The sequence below is a fragment of the Macrosteles quadrilineatus genome, unplaced genomic scaffold (assembly GCF_028750875.1).
Source record: "Macrosteles quadrilineatus isolate MER2022 unplaced genomic scaffold, UCM_ALF_1.0 Scaffold_30__1_contigs__length_1495292, whole genome shotgun sequence".
In the NCBI taxonomy this organism is placed as follows: domain Eukaryota; kingdom Metazoa; phylum Arthropoda; class Insecta; order Hemiptera; family Cicadellidae; genus Macrosteles; species Macrosteles quadrilineatus.
In genome coordinates, this window is record NW_026542623.1 from 1314147 (window position 1) to 1331487 (window position 17341).

At 34.8% G+C, this 17341-nt stretch overlaps 1 protein-coding gene across 2 annotated transcripts in view; it reads right to left on the reverse strand.

Moving 5' to 3' along the window:
- Positions 1–17341, reverse strand: part of LOC129005677 (dual specificity protein phosphatase 10-like) — a 104898-nt gene that overhangs the window by 3450 nt on the left and 84107 nt on the right. For both annotated transcript variants that reach the window (XM_054434639.1, XM_054434640.1), the window contains one exon: positions 4495–4827. In XM_054434639.1, coding sequence (XP_054290614.1) covers positions 4495–4827 — 333 coding nt within the window. The remainder of the gene's footprint in view (positions 1–4494; positions 4828–17341) is intronic.

Genomic DNA, 17341 nt, shown 5'->3' on the forward strand with positions numbered 1-17341 from the left:
CGTACAGAAATACTCTCGTCCGCAGCACGTGCCGAGTGACTCAGTCGCTATTCCCACACTCCGACTGGCGCGGACCCAACCTAGGGATCCCACCTGTCCAACTGAGTCACCCATGACTCAGTCGTCGTCGTCAGCCGTCACATCACCATATGACCCATATCTAGCACAAAGCCTCCCCTAGCCTTGCGTCATCCAACGGTCGAGGGTAGGCTTTCAACACCCCAGTGGAGGGTATAGGGGAAGCGATTATACTCATGATTTAAATTCATAAACTCAATCACGGGTAACAATTGAAAGTAAACAAAAGAAAATGAGAGCGATAGAGGTTTCACATTAGATATGATTTTAATGGGGGATGGAACTGTTATACAAGACAATAAAATTTAACAAACTCAATCACGGCTAACAATTGAAAGTAAAAAACAAATTTCGAGTAATTAACGGTAAGGTTTTCACGGTAAATGATGGGGATTATTTAAATCCACACAATTCAAATTTATTAGGCCTAACTCAATCACGGCTGGAAAGTTCAAATGAAAAGTATCAACAGAAAATATATTTTCCAAGCAATTAATTGTTGCTCTCAAATTTTGCTTCAGCTAAAAATATGTTTGGATCACGATCCTGATTTAATATACTATGCACCGAATCATTGATACACATCTTGGAACAGGCTCACAAAAAAATGTATGGATTATTTTAGAAGAAGGTTTAAGGTCTGTCCGGAGCCTTAATAAACCTCAATTTCGTTGCTGAATAAAAAATTGTTCTAAAGATCATTCTAGACACATCCTTTTCATTACAAGCAGGAGTAAACAAAACAAAAAATTAAACAAAATACCCCAGAAAACCCAAGGGGTCGGGGGGCGGCCAGCCACTCCACACTGTCAAAACACAGATAATAGCGGCGCGACGGCGTGATCAACAAGGCACTGGCACCGGAAACTACGCTTTAGGCCGGGCGCGCACTATCCCGACCACGACCACGACCAAACGACCAAACGCCCGACCAGTGGTTGTTATTCACCATGCGACCAGAGCACGACCCGACCAAGGCAACGAATGTTTTACAAACTTCAGTGTCAAGATGATTGTTGAAGAAGTAGTTTATGGTGCATTTGTATTGTAAGTACGTTAAGCGGAAGAAGACACTATACTGGGTATATCCAATGTTAACTGTTAGGTCTGAAAGGGCATTTTGCAACATTTTATGAAGAGCTACGTCAATATGAAGACAGGTTTCAAAAGTGTAAAAATCCTGCGACATTTTACCAAATGAGTCACTTCACAGACCGGCGCAAAAAACTAGTGCTCGCCGTTTGATTAGTCTAGGAATACTGGGGGTTGAGTGGTGTACTGGTCGGGTCGGAGGCAAGTCGGGGGTAGTGCGCGTCGTCCCATTACATTGTGTGCTATTTTTGGCTGCAACGACCAGCGGGTCGGGCCCGACCAAACTGGAAAATTTTGGTCGTGCGACCAGGGCCCGACCAGGGTCCGACCAGTCGACCAGTGCGCGCTGTTCCATTTATTCCTATTATAAAACTGGTCGTATCCGACCAATCGGAGTCGTGGTCGTGGTCGTGGTCGGGATAGTGCGCGCCGGCCCTTACGCTGGGCAGCTCCCCTACTTCCGGCACACCCTGCACCTGGGAACGCATTCCCACACACATAGGGTGGCAATGGGGTGGCAAGACGTGAGAAATACTATAACCCAGTAGATGATCCAAGATTTACATATTCAAATCAGCTGTTCCTTAGGACCCCCGTCGACTGTATTGAAGACGAGTTAAGAAAAAATCCATGAAAAGGTACCAAAATTTTTTTCGTCCAAGTTTCACAACCTTAAGATATAGCCTAGAATCGTTTTTCAAATTACTCCTGAGGTATACCTAGAGGGCGGTATTAGTATTTGAATAAAATTCATTACTGATTGGCGGGATTCTAACCCGGGACATCAGAACCGAAGTTCCACGCACCGCTCGTTCACCGAAGTAACGAAATAGCATTGGCAAACGGCAACCAAGTACTTTCTTACGAGTGTCAAATTCTACTATTTTTACGATTACCCATCAGACACGGAATCCCCGCCAAATACGACACCCTCTCAAGGACGTCTGCGTCACCGCGGTATGCGCGGGAAAGTCACTATTCTCAGCTGTTTACGTTACCCGCCTAAATTGGTCGTTAGCATCAGTTATATCCGGCGGTTTCGCTATTAACTCCCGTGTGTCGGCCATATGGGTGTAGTGTTCATTCAGCGTCTATGAGGGGCAGATGCGTGACCTCATTGTTCTACTGGTGACTCATTCTGTAACTGATACGACCTCTATCACGCTCTAGCTACACCGAGCGACCTAGTGCAAAACGTACACAAGACAAAATGTTTGTAAATTGGTGAGGAGATTTTAGTGAAGCTTCACAACCTAGAATCAAGAACACCGTACTTGAGTTGTTGAATTTATTTATGTGGCTGCTCAAGTATTACCTGATATACGGATTTAGGTAAGGAGAAGGTATTTTAGTATTTAGGAGGCAATCGAGGGGCCAATTTATTATGTTGATGAACACGAAGAAGAGATATTCCAGTAAAATAATAAACTATATTAATCCAACGATTAAGTTGTACATCAAAGATTCTGGAAGTCATACTAAAATTCTTCACTAACTAATTGAAGATCGTATTAACGGACGAGTTCTCAATTTATCCTATCCAAAAATTTTGAATGCGATTAAATTCAGATAGGCCTACGACGATTTGAAAAGTTACTAAAAATAGAATATAAAGAACGAATAGTAAACAATATTGGCAAAACAAACCACATAAATGGTAATATCTCTCTCAAATCCGCCAAGTTGCTACTTTTATACCGATTCATTTAAAGCTGTACTATCCGAAAAAAATCAATATTATTATTTTTAACAATACGTTATTCGGCATTAAACGCTAAAACCAACTTAATCACAAAAAAAAAAATACTATACTAAATAATAAACAAAACAAAGACGTAATCAAAACAGTCTTTCAACATGTACGATAATTTTACCATAATCCAATCAGAAGATACGATAATTCCGACTAAACACGATAATCCCGTGACAATTATTGCGCGGAGGAGCGGCCTCGCTATGAGTCATGACAGGAGACGACCTTGTCTACGGCGCCCACCGGCCTTTCCCTCTCGGTTACCTCGGGCTAACAACATACCTTCCTGCCACGACGAAACACAAGAATGTGTCGGACAAATAAATGTTGGCAACATTGCGGTCTTTACAACTTAGAGGTCTTTGGTAAAGAACCGTCGTAAGCTTTAACACCTGGAATCAGCCCAGCTAAACTGAATCAAAATCTACACCACGCGAACAGCTGATTATTGAAATTATCGTTAAATTTAACATATTTTATGTACCAACACTTATATCACATTTACACCACGTGCTACCTTAATTATTGTTGGACAAATTACGAGCTAAATATAACAGTCGTTTAGAGGTAATTTTCTCCAAATTATGCACAATTTGTTACACCTGATTAATTTACTTGAGCCATTTGTCGAATGTGCAAACTATATTAAATGAGTGATTAAGCAGGTTTGGTGTTTAGGTCTACGTATTGAGTTTAATTTGAAATGGAGACAAAGAATTTTAGACGTTTTCAAAAAGGAGAAACCCCGAAAAACTCTTGAAAATGGCTTCTTGACCATCTTAATTGTGTCCTAGTAAGAAATCATAATAGATTGATACACGCTGTGTTTTGACTTTTAACTACCTGAAAATTCCCCCCAGCTTTCAAAATAGTACAAAACAGCCAACTTAATCCTCTGAACAATTGTAGAAACTTCACACCACTAGACCAATTTTACTTACGCTATGGATAAAAGTGTTTGAAAAGGTGTGTTGAACCACCCGTGATGTAGTTTGTTATCTCATCAAAAAATGCATATTGTAGTCTGTATGTTGAGACCTGTATTCTGACCAGGTCTACCTGAGGCCAATGGTAGACGAAGGTTCAGGAGACAAGTTCCATAATACAGACTATAAGCGATATGCTCTCCACAAGAGAGCGGTGTCCACAATATGTACAACTATCTCATAAGGCTGTTAAAAGACAACAGTTTCCACACTTTTCAAACACTACAAGAGTATTAACACTCACAAATACTATAAATTAGTGTAACCACCTGCATTCATGATATCTAGGACGTTGTGGTCTTTCATTCCTATGACGACAGGCATTATTCCGTTTATTTCACATTACTTCCTAGGCCTAAGGGTTGTGGCATCATCACTTCCACACACAACAAAAAATATTGTTATTTGGCAGTATTTGAACCTGGGAACTCGGGGACCGAAGTCCCGTACTCTTCACTAGACCAGCTCGCTCCTAACTAACGAAGTCATCATCGAATCTGATATTAGTTTAAACTAGTCAATGCAACGTTCTAGATCGCATGAATGTAGGCGCAAACGCCAGGAGGTTTATCAAAATGAACTCACCAATAAAGTGGAACGCCTCCTGGAAGTACTGTTTGATGTTCTGGTGGCCAGAGTCGCTGGCAGGCAGCTGGTGGAAGGTGATGTTGGCTGGCGGGGAGGGCGGCGACGAAAGGGCTGTCACGTTCAACACCCGGGAGACGCCCAGGGCGGCCAGGGTGGCAGGGTCCGCGGCGTCCCTGGCGTTGCCGAGATAGAGGAAAGGCAGCACTCTGGATGCGGGGTGGCTGTCGATGTCAGGAACTGGCTCCGGGGAACAAGGGGTGCTGGGCTCTGAGGGGAGAAGAGTGTCTTCGCACAGGTCCTTGTGGCGACGATGGAACTCCTTGTGGCCTCCTGGAAAACAAAACAATGAGGTCAGCGATTTGTGATCATTAGTAAAAAAAACAGCAATAGACGCCTAGGGGCGTAAAGCAGGACATACAAGGTGAGTTAAGAATGGGAGAACGTGATCTATGGATAGGTTTCTTTAGTTAGGGTCATGTATTTAAATACCAATGAGAATCAATGAGTTTCCGCCAAAAAGCTACTGAACTGTCAGCATCGAACCGGTTACCTTTTGTTCGGCACTATAAGCTACCCTGTCAGTTATTTACTATTCGGTGGTTCATTGAATTGAGAATAGCTCATAGCGTGTCTAAGTGAAATATTGGAACGATACCAAAAGAGGTCAACATTTAAACCTCTGATTAGAAGAAAAGATAGGTAGTGTCGTAGTTAACGACACAAACTTGACTATTAATTGTCAAGTTTGCGTCTTAACTGTTCCCTAAAAGTGTAAATTTGTAAATGTAGGTGCATACATAATTTTAGTGTTTTTAACTCCCCAGCAAGAGCTGGTCATCAAAGTCAAGGGAGGTTAGATTAGATTTACGATTAAGACATTGTCAGCACGATCATGCTTAAATCGATCAAAATGTAATACATAGGCTAAGCCAAAGAGCATGGCAATTAAGATTCCGTAATATTTACAGAAACCTAAATGGCTGGTGGTGATCGTCATATGCATGTTCAGTTTAGAAAAAAATATTATTATTTGCTGATTCTCTTAGGTAACTCTGCTCTAACCCACAATACGTAAAATTACTACCTACCAAATGAACACAAACTAAAACTAGGTACGAAAGATAATCTTCTTCAAGGCTTTGTATTAGAAAGTCCCCTAACTATAAAGGTAATAGTCTTACTATACACGGAGAGACAAATAATTTAACCCGCCGTTATTAAATTAGAAACCATCCTCTAAAATTAAACCTCAGCACTAAAATAAACATTAAAGTCAATTACACAGACTCAAAAACAGAGTTCAAAGCACGGCTAATTTAATGGACTAATTATATCCAGAACGACCGGGGCTAATCTAAATAGCGCAACAAGTCCGTAAACTATCGTTTTATCAAAGAAGCCACTATACTGGAGTGACTCACCGCAGTGAGTCAGAACAGCTGTGTTTACGATTGTTGCGTAAAGGTCACTCAGCTGTTGTATGTCAGGTATAACAGCTGATAATGTTCCTTAGCAAATGGTGTTATTGAAAAGGATAAGCGAGCCTTTAATCATGTGTTCAATAATGAATAAATATTATTGTTGGGCAACATGTAAAGAAGAATGTTTAACATCAAATAATTGTTATGTACACTGTCGGTTTTTATTTACTATCAATTTTATGCCACAACCCAACGTACAAGTATATTTAAAGCCAACACCACTATGTCGACCACATGAAATCAAATGACTTTTACTGCAATTAAAATATTGTTTGCATATCTTTAAATCAAATATTGCCATCAAACCCCCAAACAAATGTAGTTTTTCATTAGTGCTATACGAGAATTTTTATTTTGCCAATTTAACAGGTAAAGAGCAATTCAGTATGACGAAATAAACTCTTCCCAATTCTAATATGTCGTGTGTATTGTCATTTTGACTACGAAGTTCCACAATATATACTGTACACACAACATTTGTTTATGATGTATGTTACAGTAAGCCAATCTAACTTACTCGAAAAACCACATCTTATCAAAAGCCTTACTACTGTCAACAAATGTACATATTTACCTCATATGTCAACAAACTCATCATAAAGAAAGTTTGAAACCAAAATAAAAGTAAGTGAAACATTTTGTATGCAGTTTAAAAATCGTTTACACGTTCAATTGAATACACATTTATGTATATTTGGAGTCCGGCTACCCAACCACGGGGATTAAAAATAAACTCAAAGTCTGGTGTTCATTAACCCTCAATCGCCTCAAAAATACCCTCTTGTAGCTCAGCCAACAACGCTTTACACTGCCAAGATAAAACTGTAGAGTCATATCCAAACATACAATTTGAACATCAATTCGTTTCTGTTGCCAATCTAAAGTTATTAGTGTAATCCAGCCATGGGTAGTGCTTTCGTTTTCAATTTCATAGAACCGTGTTTATTTTAAAAATTCTCTTTTAACTGCAAACCCTTACAATTGCGTTCACACAAACGAATTTGACAATAAACAAGGCAATGTTTAGCGTTGAACTAATTTTAATACGTAGCCTTTTTAAAAGTTTTGTACAGTTTAAACAGCTGTTTGTACCAACTATAAAACTAATTACACGACATGGCCCTTCACGATTAAAATGTTTTGTATGCAAACCTATACAAGTATGATTCACAGAAAATCAGCTGATAAATTAAAATAAACATCAGCCGATAGTATAAATAATGATCAATGAAATAACAAGCAAACCTTTTAAATACGTTGTTGCATTTTTACAGAATAGTGGACATGTACGTTGTAGTTGTATTATTTTACAGTTTATAGAACAATTTACAGATATACTACAGTATTTAGTATACAACAAGACTAACGTAATTCGATTATTATAACAATCACCCAACTAAATAAAACACTGGCTTACAGTTGGTGCCTTTAGATGTTGTACAAGTAAACTTTAGTTATTAGTAATGTAAGTTTTACGTATATTTGTTTACATGCCTTCAAACTAAACATAAACATATAAAAGGTCAGATAAAGTCAAACCTTTACGTATATAATAAAGAATGTGGGAACTAACGTTAATTAATTAATAACTTAGGCAAATATGTGTTATTGGGTTTACATAAATATGCTTCAAGTTATATAGTCAATAGAAAAATAACAATAATTGGGAAAATTACAAAAGGCTGCAATTTGAAACAACCACATCAACACCGTTGGTTTCAGTTTGTATTGAAGAAAACAATTATTGAATTGTTAATTGGACAATTAACCTCATTGAGGATGTTTGTTTACAAAACAATAACATAACCTCAATTACCTGTTCTGCTCCATGTAGGCGCAGGCTGAAAACGTAATACCAAACAGGGCGAATCCTTGATCTTCATGGTGTGTTTATCAATTGTTATTCAAATATACAAACACTGCACAAAACACAAAACTCGAAAGTAGCTAACCGAAAAACATTCGCACAACTACTAGTCTCTTCGAGTTCTGAAGCCAAACTGATTGTTGATTGTTGGCGCGAGCGCTACGTGCAGCTGGCGAGATGCGTCAGCTCGTGACGTCACTCGGCACTCGACGACCTTCGGCAACCTTCGGGCGCGCTCGGTGACACTGCCTCCTGTATCAGCTCGAGAAACTTTCCGTGATATACATAAAAGTAATGTTGATGCTAATTAGTGTTTACTGCGTGCAAGGTCGAGTGAATCAGAGATTTGCAGTTAAAACGTAGTTCAACATGTGCGTTGAAAATTTCCATGTTAACGTTATTTGTTTTGATAAAAATATATATTTTATTATACAAAGTTGGACGTACGAACATGGTTTGTATATTTCCACGGGTATAACAGCGTTGATACTATATAGTTTTATAAGTAATTTATTTTGTTAGACAACGCTTAAACTTAGCTAATGAATTTTAAAATTAATTAATGTTATTTTCATAAAATATTTAGAAAATATTATTGTTCTGTTTTTGCCATACTTGCATTTATTACATTATTCTTACTTATAATTTTGATATTTTAGTTCCAAGTAAAACATAAATCTTTACGCCCACTTTATACGTTTGGTAATATTTTTTACTGACTTTCGTTGGTATTTGTTTGGATAAAAATGTGTCCTCCGATTTTGTGTGGTATTGAATGGTTGTAATTTAAGATATAGTTTTTTTAAGTTATGCACAATTTGATTGCAAGAACTTTTTATAAAATATTGTACCAACCAAGAAGTACACAAGCTATGTGTTGAAAACTGCGTGATACTGATAACAATTTTATAAATTTAATGTTTGGTAAATGAAAGTTTTAAATATTAAATTAACAAATTAAATGCAGTAAGCAAAGAAGAGTAGTGTTTAAAAGAGTGCATCACTTTTCTTCTTTTGGCGACGGAACCGATTGGTAAATTAAAGGTTAATTTTACTATACAAGCTGTAATATATTAATCATTTAATTTCAAATTATTCACAGGGTTTCAGTTTAGTATGTATAAGAAAAATATGTTCAGTGTTTCAATATTTGTTACCGTTACCGCCGTGTATGTACAGTAAATACAGGGTGTGGACGCCTTCATTACGTCTACCACAACCCGCGCTACATTGCATCATAATTGCCTACTCTAGCGCCGTGGTACTTTTTATTTCAATTATCATTGCAATTGCAGACATTGAATGATTGTTAATCTTCTGTTTTAATAAGTGTGTGTTTGTTAATACTGTGTCCGTTGACAAATTGTGAAAAGAAAACTTATATCTGCATCAATATTTGGTTTATGACTAATTATTTCTGTTAAATAAAAAAAATTAATATTGTATTTTACGCATTTAATTTTATTATAAACAAACAGTAAATAAGATTAATTTGTTTCTACTGTATACAGTTTCGAATGATTACAATTTGAGTAGCTGGTTTAGACAATTAGTGTTAACTGGTATATTTTTCCGGATTAAAGTACAGTATTTGAGTATTCTGTTAAGCTAAAAATAGAACAATTTTGGAAAATATAGAAATAGTATAAATTGGTTTCGTTTCTATAATTTTCCAAAAATATTTTCTATCAAACGACATTAGTTCTAAATACAAAATATACTAAACAAAGTCACAGTAATTAATGTAACTAAAACTGGATGATCGACAAAAATATTGTAAACAAGTTATGTACTATTAAATTTCAGACAGAGACTTTTGTTTTAAGAAAATACAACAAAAATGCATTTTAAAGATTATAAGGAGTGTTTTAGACATGGAATGAATCAAAATTTCAATTCAAAATTCAGATTTTTTAACATAAAAATTGGTTTTATAGACATTTTTGTTTAGTAAATTACAAAATCGATGTTTTAGCATAGATAAAACAGTGTTGCTTAGTCTATGGGTTTAGTACATTTTGCATTTGCTTCACTGTCTAACTTACATTTAACATTCTTATTATTTGTATTCAATTATTGTTCTTCTTCTTATGCCATTTTACCTCAATAAAGAATATTTTCATTTATCTTGACGGAGTTCATACACATATGTATTTTTTCAGTTATCTTTGCTGGTAAATTATCATTTCCAAAGCACGGAAAACCAGGAAGAAGTGAGCCTCTTGACGTTTCCGACCAATTAAAATAGTTTGTCCGTCAATTAAGCAATGACAGCCAATGACAGTTAGTGAGTCACTAGTTAGGTCACTACTCCAGTGAACTAATTGTCCTGGAAGCATGACTCATGCACGGAGTCTATGATGGCTGAGTGCAAGAATGCAATGAAGTCATGGAACACCAAGTCATATGGAATTTGAAGTAATGACCAGTTTGAGTTGGTCATACTATTAGAAATTTTAGTCAATAGAAACAGTGAGTTTTCTGTGACAAAAAATTATTTTTTTCAATAAATGTATTATTTTTTTCGTTATTAGGGAAAAATTTTACATTTTAACCCCTACTGTTCAAGATTGTTGGTTTAAACGCTTGATAATATTGTTATTTTGTCAGTGTTAAAAAATAGCAGATATAGCATTTGTATTACTTTTTGTAACATTTTACCCTGTGAAAATTGTATACTTGTGTAGACAACTGATATGCGTACGGTATTTTGGCTGTAAACTGGTTTTGAAGTTGAACATTTCAAGATGAGCAGTAAAATAGAAGATTTATAACATTTCTTAAAAACCGAGTTATAGTTGCTATGCCAAATATGAGTGTCCAGGCTTTATTTGATGAATTCGTAAGCTAGACATTTTTTGTTGTATCCGCCAACTCTTTTGGTGTGTGTATCTAGATTACTGTTAACATAATTTTTTGTGGATCTACGTTACTATAGTACATTAATTATTTAATACATTTATGTATTAAAATGTTGTAGTTATCATTAAACTATCTGTTAACAGTTACTCTAAAGTAACAGCTGATAAACCAACAACAATGGACCACTTAACAGCTGATCTTTAGATCGATTAATATTGCCGATTTCTTTTGATGTACATAACCTCACCTAATAGTTACATGCTAACTATTTCGTGCTTAGTTGAAAATCTGGTGTGTGTCAAAGTTAAAACGAGCAAAGGGAACGACTACACAAAGTAGAACTTATCCCGTTAAAATCATTGTGAAATTAAATCACTTTGTTAACTGTACATACCCCTAATTTTGCACACTAAGTTAAATTTCTAAAGAGAACTCTACTAAACAGAACTGAAGGCGTTATATATCAGCTGTTTAGTTGCTTAATACCTTAGCTCGTTTACAAATTCATTAGCCAGCTCAGAAATACATCACATTTAGAGATGACCTAACCGAAGGAACGTTGACTCGAGTTCCAGGAAGGTCGGGGGTGTTAAGTTCTTGGAACTTGTTCCAAAAAGGAACTCAGGAAGTCACTCACGCCTCATTCCAATGACTAAGTGGAGTGTTTGAACCCGGCGGCACGAGGCTATGACGCAGGAAGGAAAATTTAACTTTATTATGTTCCATTGCTTTTCTCAACGCTCTGTAGTCGTGAAAGTGGTTTAGCTATGTTTAAAACTGTTATGCGCAGGAAATGACGAAGTGAATTAATACGTGTAGCGAATGGCAATGTTATTTTGGGACCTTTTAGATTTTATAGTTCTTTGTAAAACAGTCAAATTAACTTCTGGATGGATTTGCTATTTGATTAGATTATGTCGACGCATTTGGCTAGGAAATAAGGGTATTAAGTCGAAAGTGGGTTCTAACCACTAAAATAAATATATTGGCTACTTCTTTGAATTAAGAGGCTAGCAACAATATTAAGTCAGCACGTATAAGAAATACATTTAATTCTCAAATGTACTAAAGATAATGTATATGCAAATAAACGTTTTATTTCCAAGAATACATTGTAATATAATTCATAGCTAAACATACATATTCAAATATGTCTTTCCTCCTTCTACCCTATCAATGTTACTAATGTTAGCACTGTATAAACAATTTACAAGCAGGAAAACTTTTTTATTGGTGTGTCTCATATTTATATTCTTTTCCGTGTTTACGAACAAAGGTCTGCGGAACAACTACTGGTCAAATGACAACAGTGGTAACTCCAGCTACAAAATGAAATTGCAGAGAAAATTATGAGAAATTGCAGCATTATAATAATAGAAACTCTACTGTTAACAACTATAAATAAATAAAATGAAAACACATTTTATTCACCTTGGTTATAAATTCTTTGGTAAACAATATCTAAACGTATAGTGTATATTCTGGAAACAATGTATTAAATGTATTGAAATTTGTTTGTTAAAGTGATAGAGAAGTTCAATGCAATGATTGGTAATAAAACTAGCAACGAAATACAAATACAGAAAAAATCAAAAGAGCAACAGAAAATAATAAAAAATACATAAAATTATCAAATGAGAATAAATAAGTCAGTTAACAAACAAATAATCACATGAAAATAAATTTATCCTGAACCGTTATATTTTTAGAGGAATGAATAGATAAATTTTACCGGTATGTATTTAGACATTTATGTATTTTAAACATTTATGAAATACTCTAGATGGTTTTTTATAAAGCTTCTACCTGTGAACCTCAAACTCCTTAAATATTAAGTGGCTTGTTGCCTTGGAGATAGCTTACATACATTGTTTTTAGCAATTAGTATCGATTCAATGATATTCTTTATTATGACCTATCCTTATCAAATTTTTACTTCTAGATAAGTAAACCCCTAGGGAATGCCGGGTCAGTATATTTACAACAGCTGTGTGGAGACGGCCGTTTTACCGGTAGCCGTTGGCGAGGACGGGGTCGCGCTGTGTGTGTGTGTGTGTGTGTGTGTGTGTGTTTGTGTGTGTGTGTCGATGAGTCATTCCCGAGACCAGTTTTAGTCGCACATTCCACAACAGACCCAACCTCCCAGCTGCTATACACAAACCCTACCTGGTCAATGGATCCGACTCATAGTATTCTTTTGTTTTACGCATTGTCAACGCTAACGGAATACTTTATGTTTGGAAATTTTCAAATTGTCACCACCCAAACCAAACCACGAAACGACCTCAAAACTGTTACTTAAATTTTTGTGGAATGTGAATGCTGGGGTTGGTGAATAAAATAATACTGAAGGTTGCTTGTTCGATTCTTAGCAATGCAGATTTTGGACCAATATGTAATTTATTAATGATCTAGCAAAAGGTCGACGTTAAAGAGTACCATAAAATAAAAACTCCTGTTTATTATTCTATGGCAGTGTCAAGACAAAATTTTAGTCCGTTCCGTTATAAGAAAACATTAAATATTTCAATCGCGAATACGCCTCTGCCAAAAAAATGCAAAATACCCCCATCACATCAAACCTACAGAAAAAGAAAATTTTCATTTCTCTGATTGGTTATCCACAAAAATATTTCCTTTGTCAGATTTATTTTCTATTTTAAATAGGCTACATTAATTTTACTGAGTAGGTTAGGTTTGCTGCTACAGGGAATGTTAAGTCTACATTTTTATTTCAATGTTAATAGTATAGTATGAAATAAGCAAATTTGCGAATTAGATCAAAATATATAAATAAGCAAGCAAACTACAACAGTTTATTTCTCCATAAGAATAACATAACAAATTTTAATTTACAATTTTCTCCGTAACCTTTAAGCGTACAACAACGCTTCAATGTATTAAATGTTTTTATCTCTACAAAATGGCACATAAAGAATTTGCGAAATTCTATATTTTGATGGGTTAAAATGGGGGAACCCACTATTTACTTCATAACACCCCGTTCCTTTAAAAACGGAAAATTAAATTTGTCCCGGGTTTAGATGTTAACATGAAACCTGGAACATAATTCCCTACATGGGAAACTTTGCTAAAATGATTCTTACTTAACTTAATTTAACTTAATTTAACTTTGTTAAATTGATTCTTACGTGTTACACACGAAACTATGTCTAACAACATAACCTCCAATATAAAAACCACATAATTACCTCCTTAAATGACATGAAACTATTTTTGTAGCCTTGTAGCATGACGTCATATTCTAAAATCTGATTCTGGTTTTAATGTGTTTCGTGTTGGTGGCGTTTGTACAAATCTTTTTGGCTATGATTGTACAAAAAGGTATCATATTGTATATTGGTAGTATATTGTACAGTAAGAATATCAAGTAGATGGTTACAAGAATCCCACATTACTAACATAAATCATCAAAAGATGATCCATAACGATAAATCAATAGGGAAAACAGTATGTGTAGTCTATGATTGTAGAAGGAAATAACATTCTTTTCTAACCGTATGTTAGAACACGGAACAGCGTACAGTAAATACAACGTTTATGTTTACATCATTATGAATGGCTCGACATTCGTACTCATACATACAGCATGTACATTCATACAAGTGTAAATTTGCTGACACTGCTTCCGGTTTGTAGTTAATCTTGTTTCCGGTGAACAGACACGTGCAGTACTGCGCATGTAATTTACATCTTCCCCCAGATTTTGCAGTGATGAAATACGCTACATGAAGCTACATTGCATTGTCATTTATACTTCGTTCGCAAGTTTTAGACGGTTTGAGGGGAAGTTTCCACACCACATTTTTTTATATATGTTGCTTAATCAGCTGTTGAGCAATTTTTTTAAGATAATTAAGAGTATATTGTTTCATCCTATATTTTGTATTTAATGTATGTTGCTTAATCAGCTGATGAGCAATTTTTTTAAGGTAATTAAGAGGATATTCCTTCATCATATATTTTGTATTTAATGTATGTTGCTTAATCAGGCTTAAGGTAGCCTAATTAAGAGGATATACCTTCATCATATATTTTACTGACTTAATGTATGTTGCTTAATCAGCTGTTGAGCAATTTTTTAATTAATTAAGAGGATATTCCCCCATCATATATTTTGTATTTAATTTTTATGTTGCTTAATCAGCTGTTCTTCCCCTGAAACCGCCTAAATATTGTGAACGGGGTATAGCAATATCTTCGTAAATACTTAAAAGCTACTTGAAATTATGATACTTAGATCGCACACATCATTATTAACATTTGAGGAAAAGCACGTTTAGAAGAAATAGTTTAAAAAATGACCATTAGTTGTCCAAATCCGTTACGTGCCCACAATTCTAGTTTCTTTTTCAATTACACTTCTATAACTTATTGAAATCTTTCATAGGTAATAAAATGAAAATACAATATTTAGAGAAGGTTTTTCATCAGACGCTATATAAATTTGGAAAAGACACACAAAATAGTAGAATAACTACTGCAAATTTTAAGCTATTGGAGAAGTTTGGGTGGTTAGGTTAAATTAGGTTAGATGACGTTGTTCTGACCAAATCTAACCCAACCAAACTTCAGGAACAGCTTTTAAAATTGGTTTTTTAACAACTGAACTAAAATTAATGACAAAGTTGTGGTCATGTAACGGATTTTGAGCCCGTTAGGCCTAATTATGTTGTAAATTTCTACTTAACGAAGGTGGTAAAGAGAATAAGAATGGTTAATTTAAACACTTGGTTAGAAAACAAATTACCTGGATTATTAAAATTTTAAAATGTCTTCCCCACAGACAAAATAAGAGGGTATAAATAGGGGGGATGGAGTGACCCTCATAATACAACATTTTGTAATTTCGTTCAAAGCTATTTTGTAGAGCTTAAAAATAATTTTGAGTATCGAAGTGTTGTTGTATCATTGTTGTATTATTCGTCAACTTTTCCAAATCATGATTTCCAGAAATTTAAAATCAAGTAGATAACGAAAAACAACTGGAAACTGGTGTATATTTAAACTTAACAAATGGAATTCCAAGTCGATAGTAAAAAAGATAGTGTGAAACATCAGATTATGTAACAAGTTCATTATTACAATGAGAGAGATAAGTGTATCAAGATCCACGAGACAGGCTATATTGTAACATGTGAAGAATTAGTCATGGACAATAAGTATTATGTAAGTTCGTGAATATCAGCTAAATGATACATGAAGATATTAAGTAGGAAATACAAGGAACTTGCGAAACTAAAGTTGCATCTGATTATACGTCTAAATACTGTCTAATCATGCATTTTTTTCCTTAATTATTTTGTTCCAGTAAAGTAAAATTTTTTAAAGTGTTTAAAGTTTTTTTTCATTTTTAGTTTTTAAAAAATATGTTATAATTTTTTAGAATACTTGTTTCCAACAAAAAAGAGTATTTTTGGGGTGGGTAATACATTTGAATTTATGTGCTGCAAATGTTAAATTTCATGAAAAATTTAAGAAAAATCATGTGTTTTACAACAAATTTCAAAAAAAGTTACATTAAGAAATATAGATATTTTTATTGAGGATTGTAATTCATTTAACTTAAAATAGTACTAAAATGTTACTCATAATTTGTCAAAGTAGTTTCAACGGTTTTTATTTGTAACCATTTATTATTCAATTTAGTTTATAATTACTACTATAAATTATTTCTAGCCTTCGGATACACATCAAATTTAGTAAATTTTATGCCTACTTAAGCCTAAAATTATATTAATTATTATATTAATTAAAATTATATTGCCTAAATATTTGATTAATTATAATAAACTAAATAATTGTTGAAACTGAACATGTTGTCTTTACGAATTAAAAATTCTAAACTCCTAACATATTTCAACGCCAACTTCAGAAAACTTTAAAATTATCCATCTATAAGTCTATGAAAAGTGCCATGGTATCCGATAATGTCCTAATTATAAACTACATTATTACAAATTTAATTTCAAGTGAGAGCAATAATCTTTTATCATATACGATGCATTAGATAGTCAAACACTTCCAATTCTAACACTCCACACATATCACTTACGTGATAATAGTGATGTAACATTTAAATGTACCTTTCGTAGGTAGGGAGGAGGGGGGGGAGGGGGGGAGGTGACTCATAGCGAAAGTGATACTTTGGGCTCGTGTCGCTTCCTAAACAGCCGACCTGTATCTAGATAGAGACACCATAACTCTTATGGGATACCGTATATGCATAGACATCCCATTACTCATATGGGATACCGTGTATACATAGAGACACCATTACACCTATGGGATGCCGTATGTACATAGACACATGCCTCTTATGGGATACCGTGTATACATTGAGACACCATAACTCTTATGGGATACCGTATATGCATAGAGACACCATAACTCTTATGGAAACTGTATATACATAGAGCCACCTCTTATGGGATACCGTATATAGGCCATAACTTTAATGGGATTCCGTATATACATGGACACCATAAATATTATGGGATACCGTATATACACCATAACTCTTATGGAATACCACGATAGCAAACTGGATCTACATTAAAAACACCACAACTCTTTTAGGATATCAAAATAAGCAAACTGTCACCATAACTCT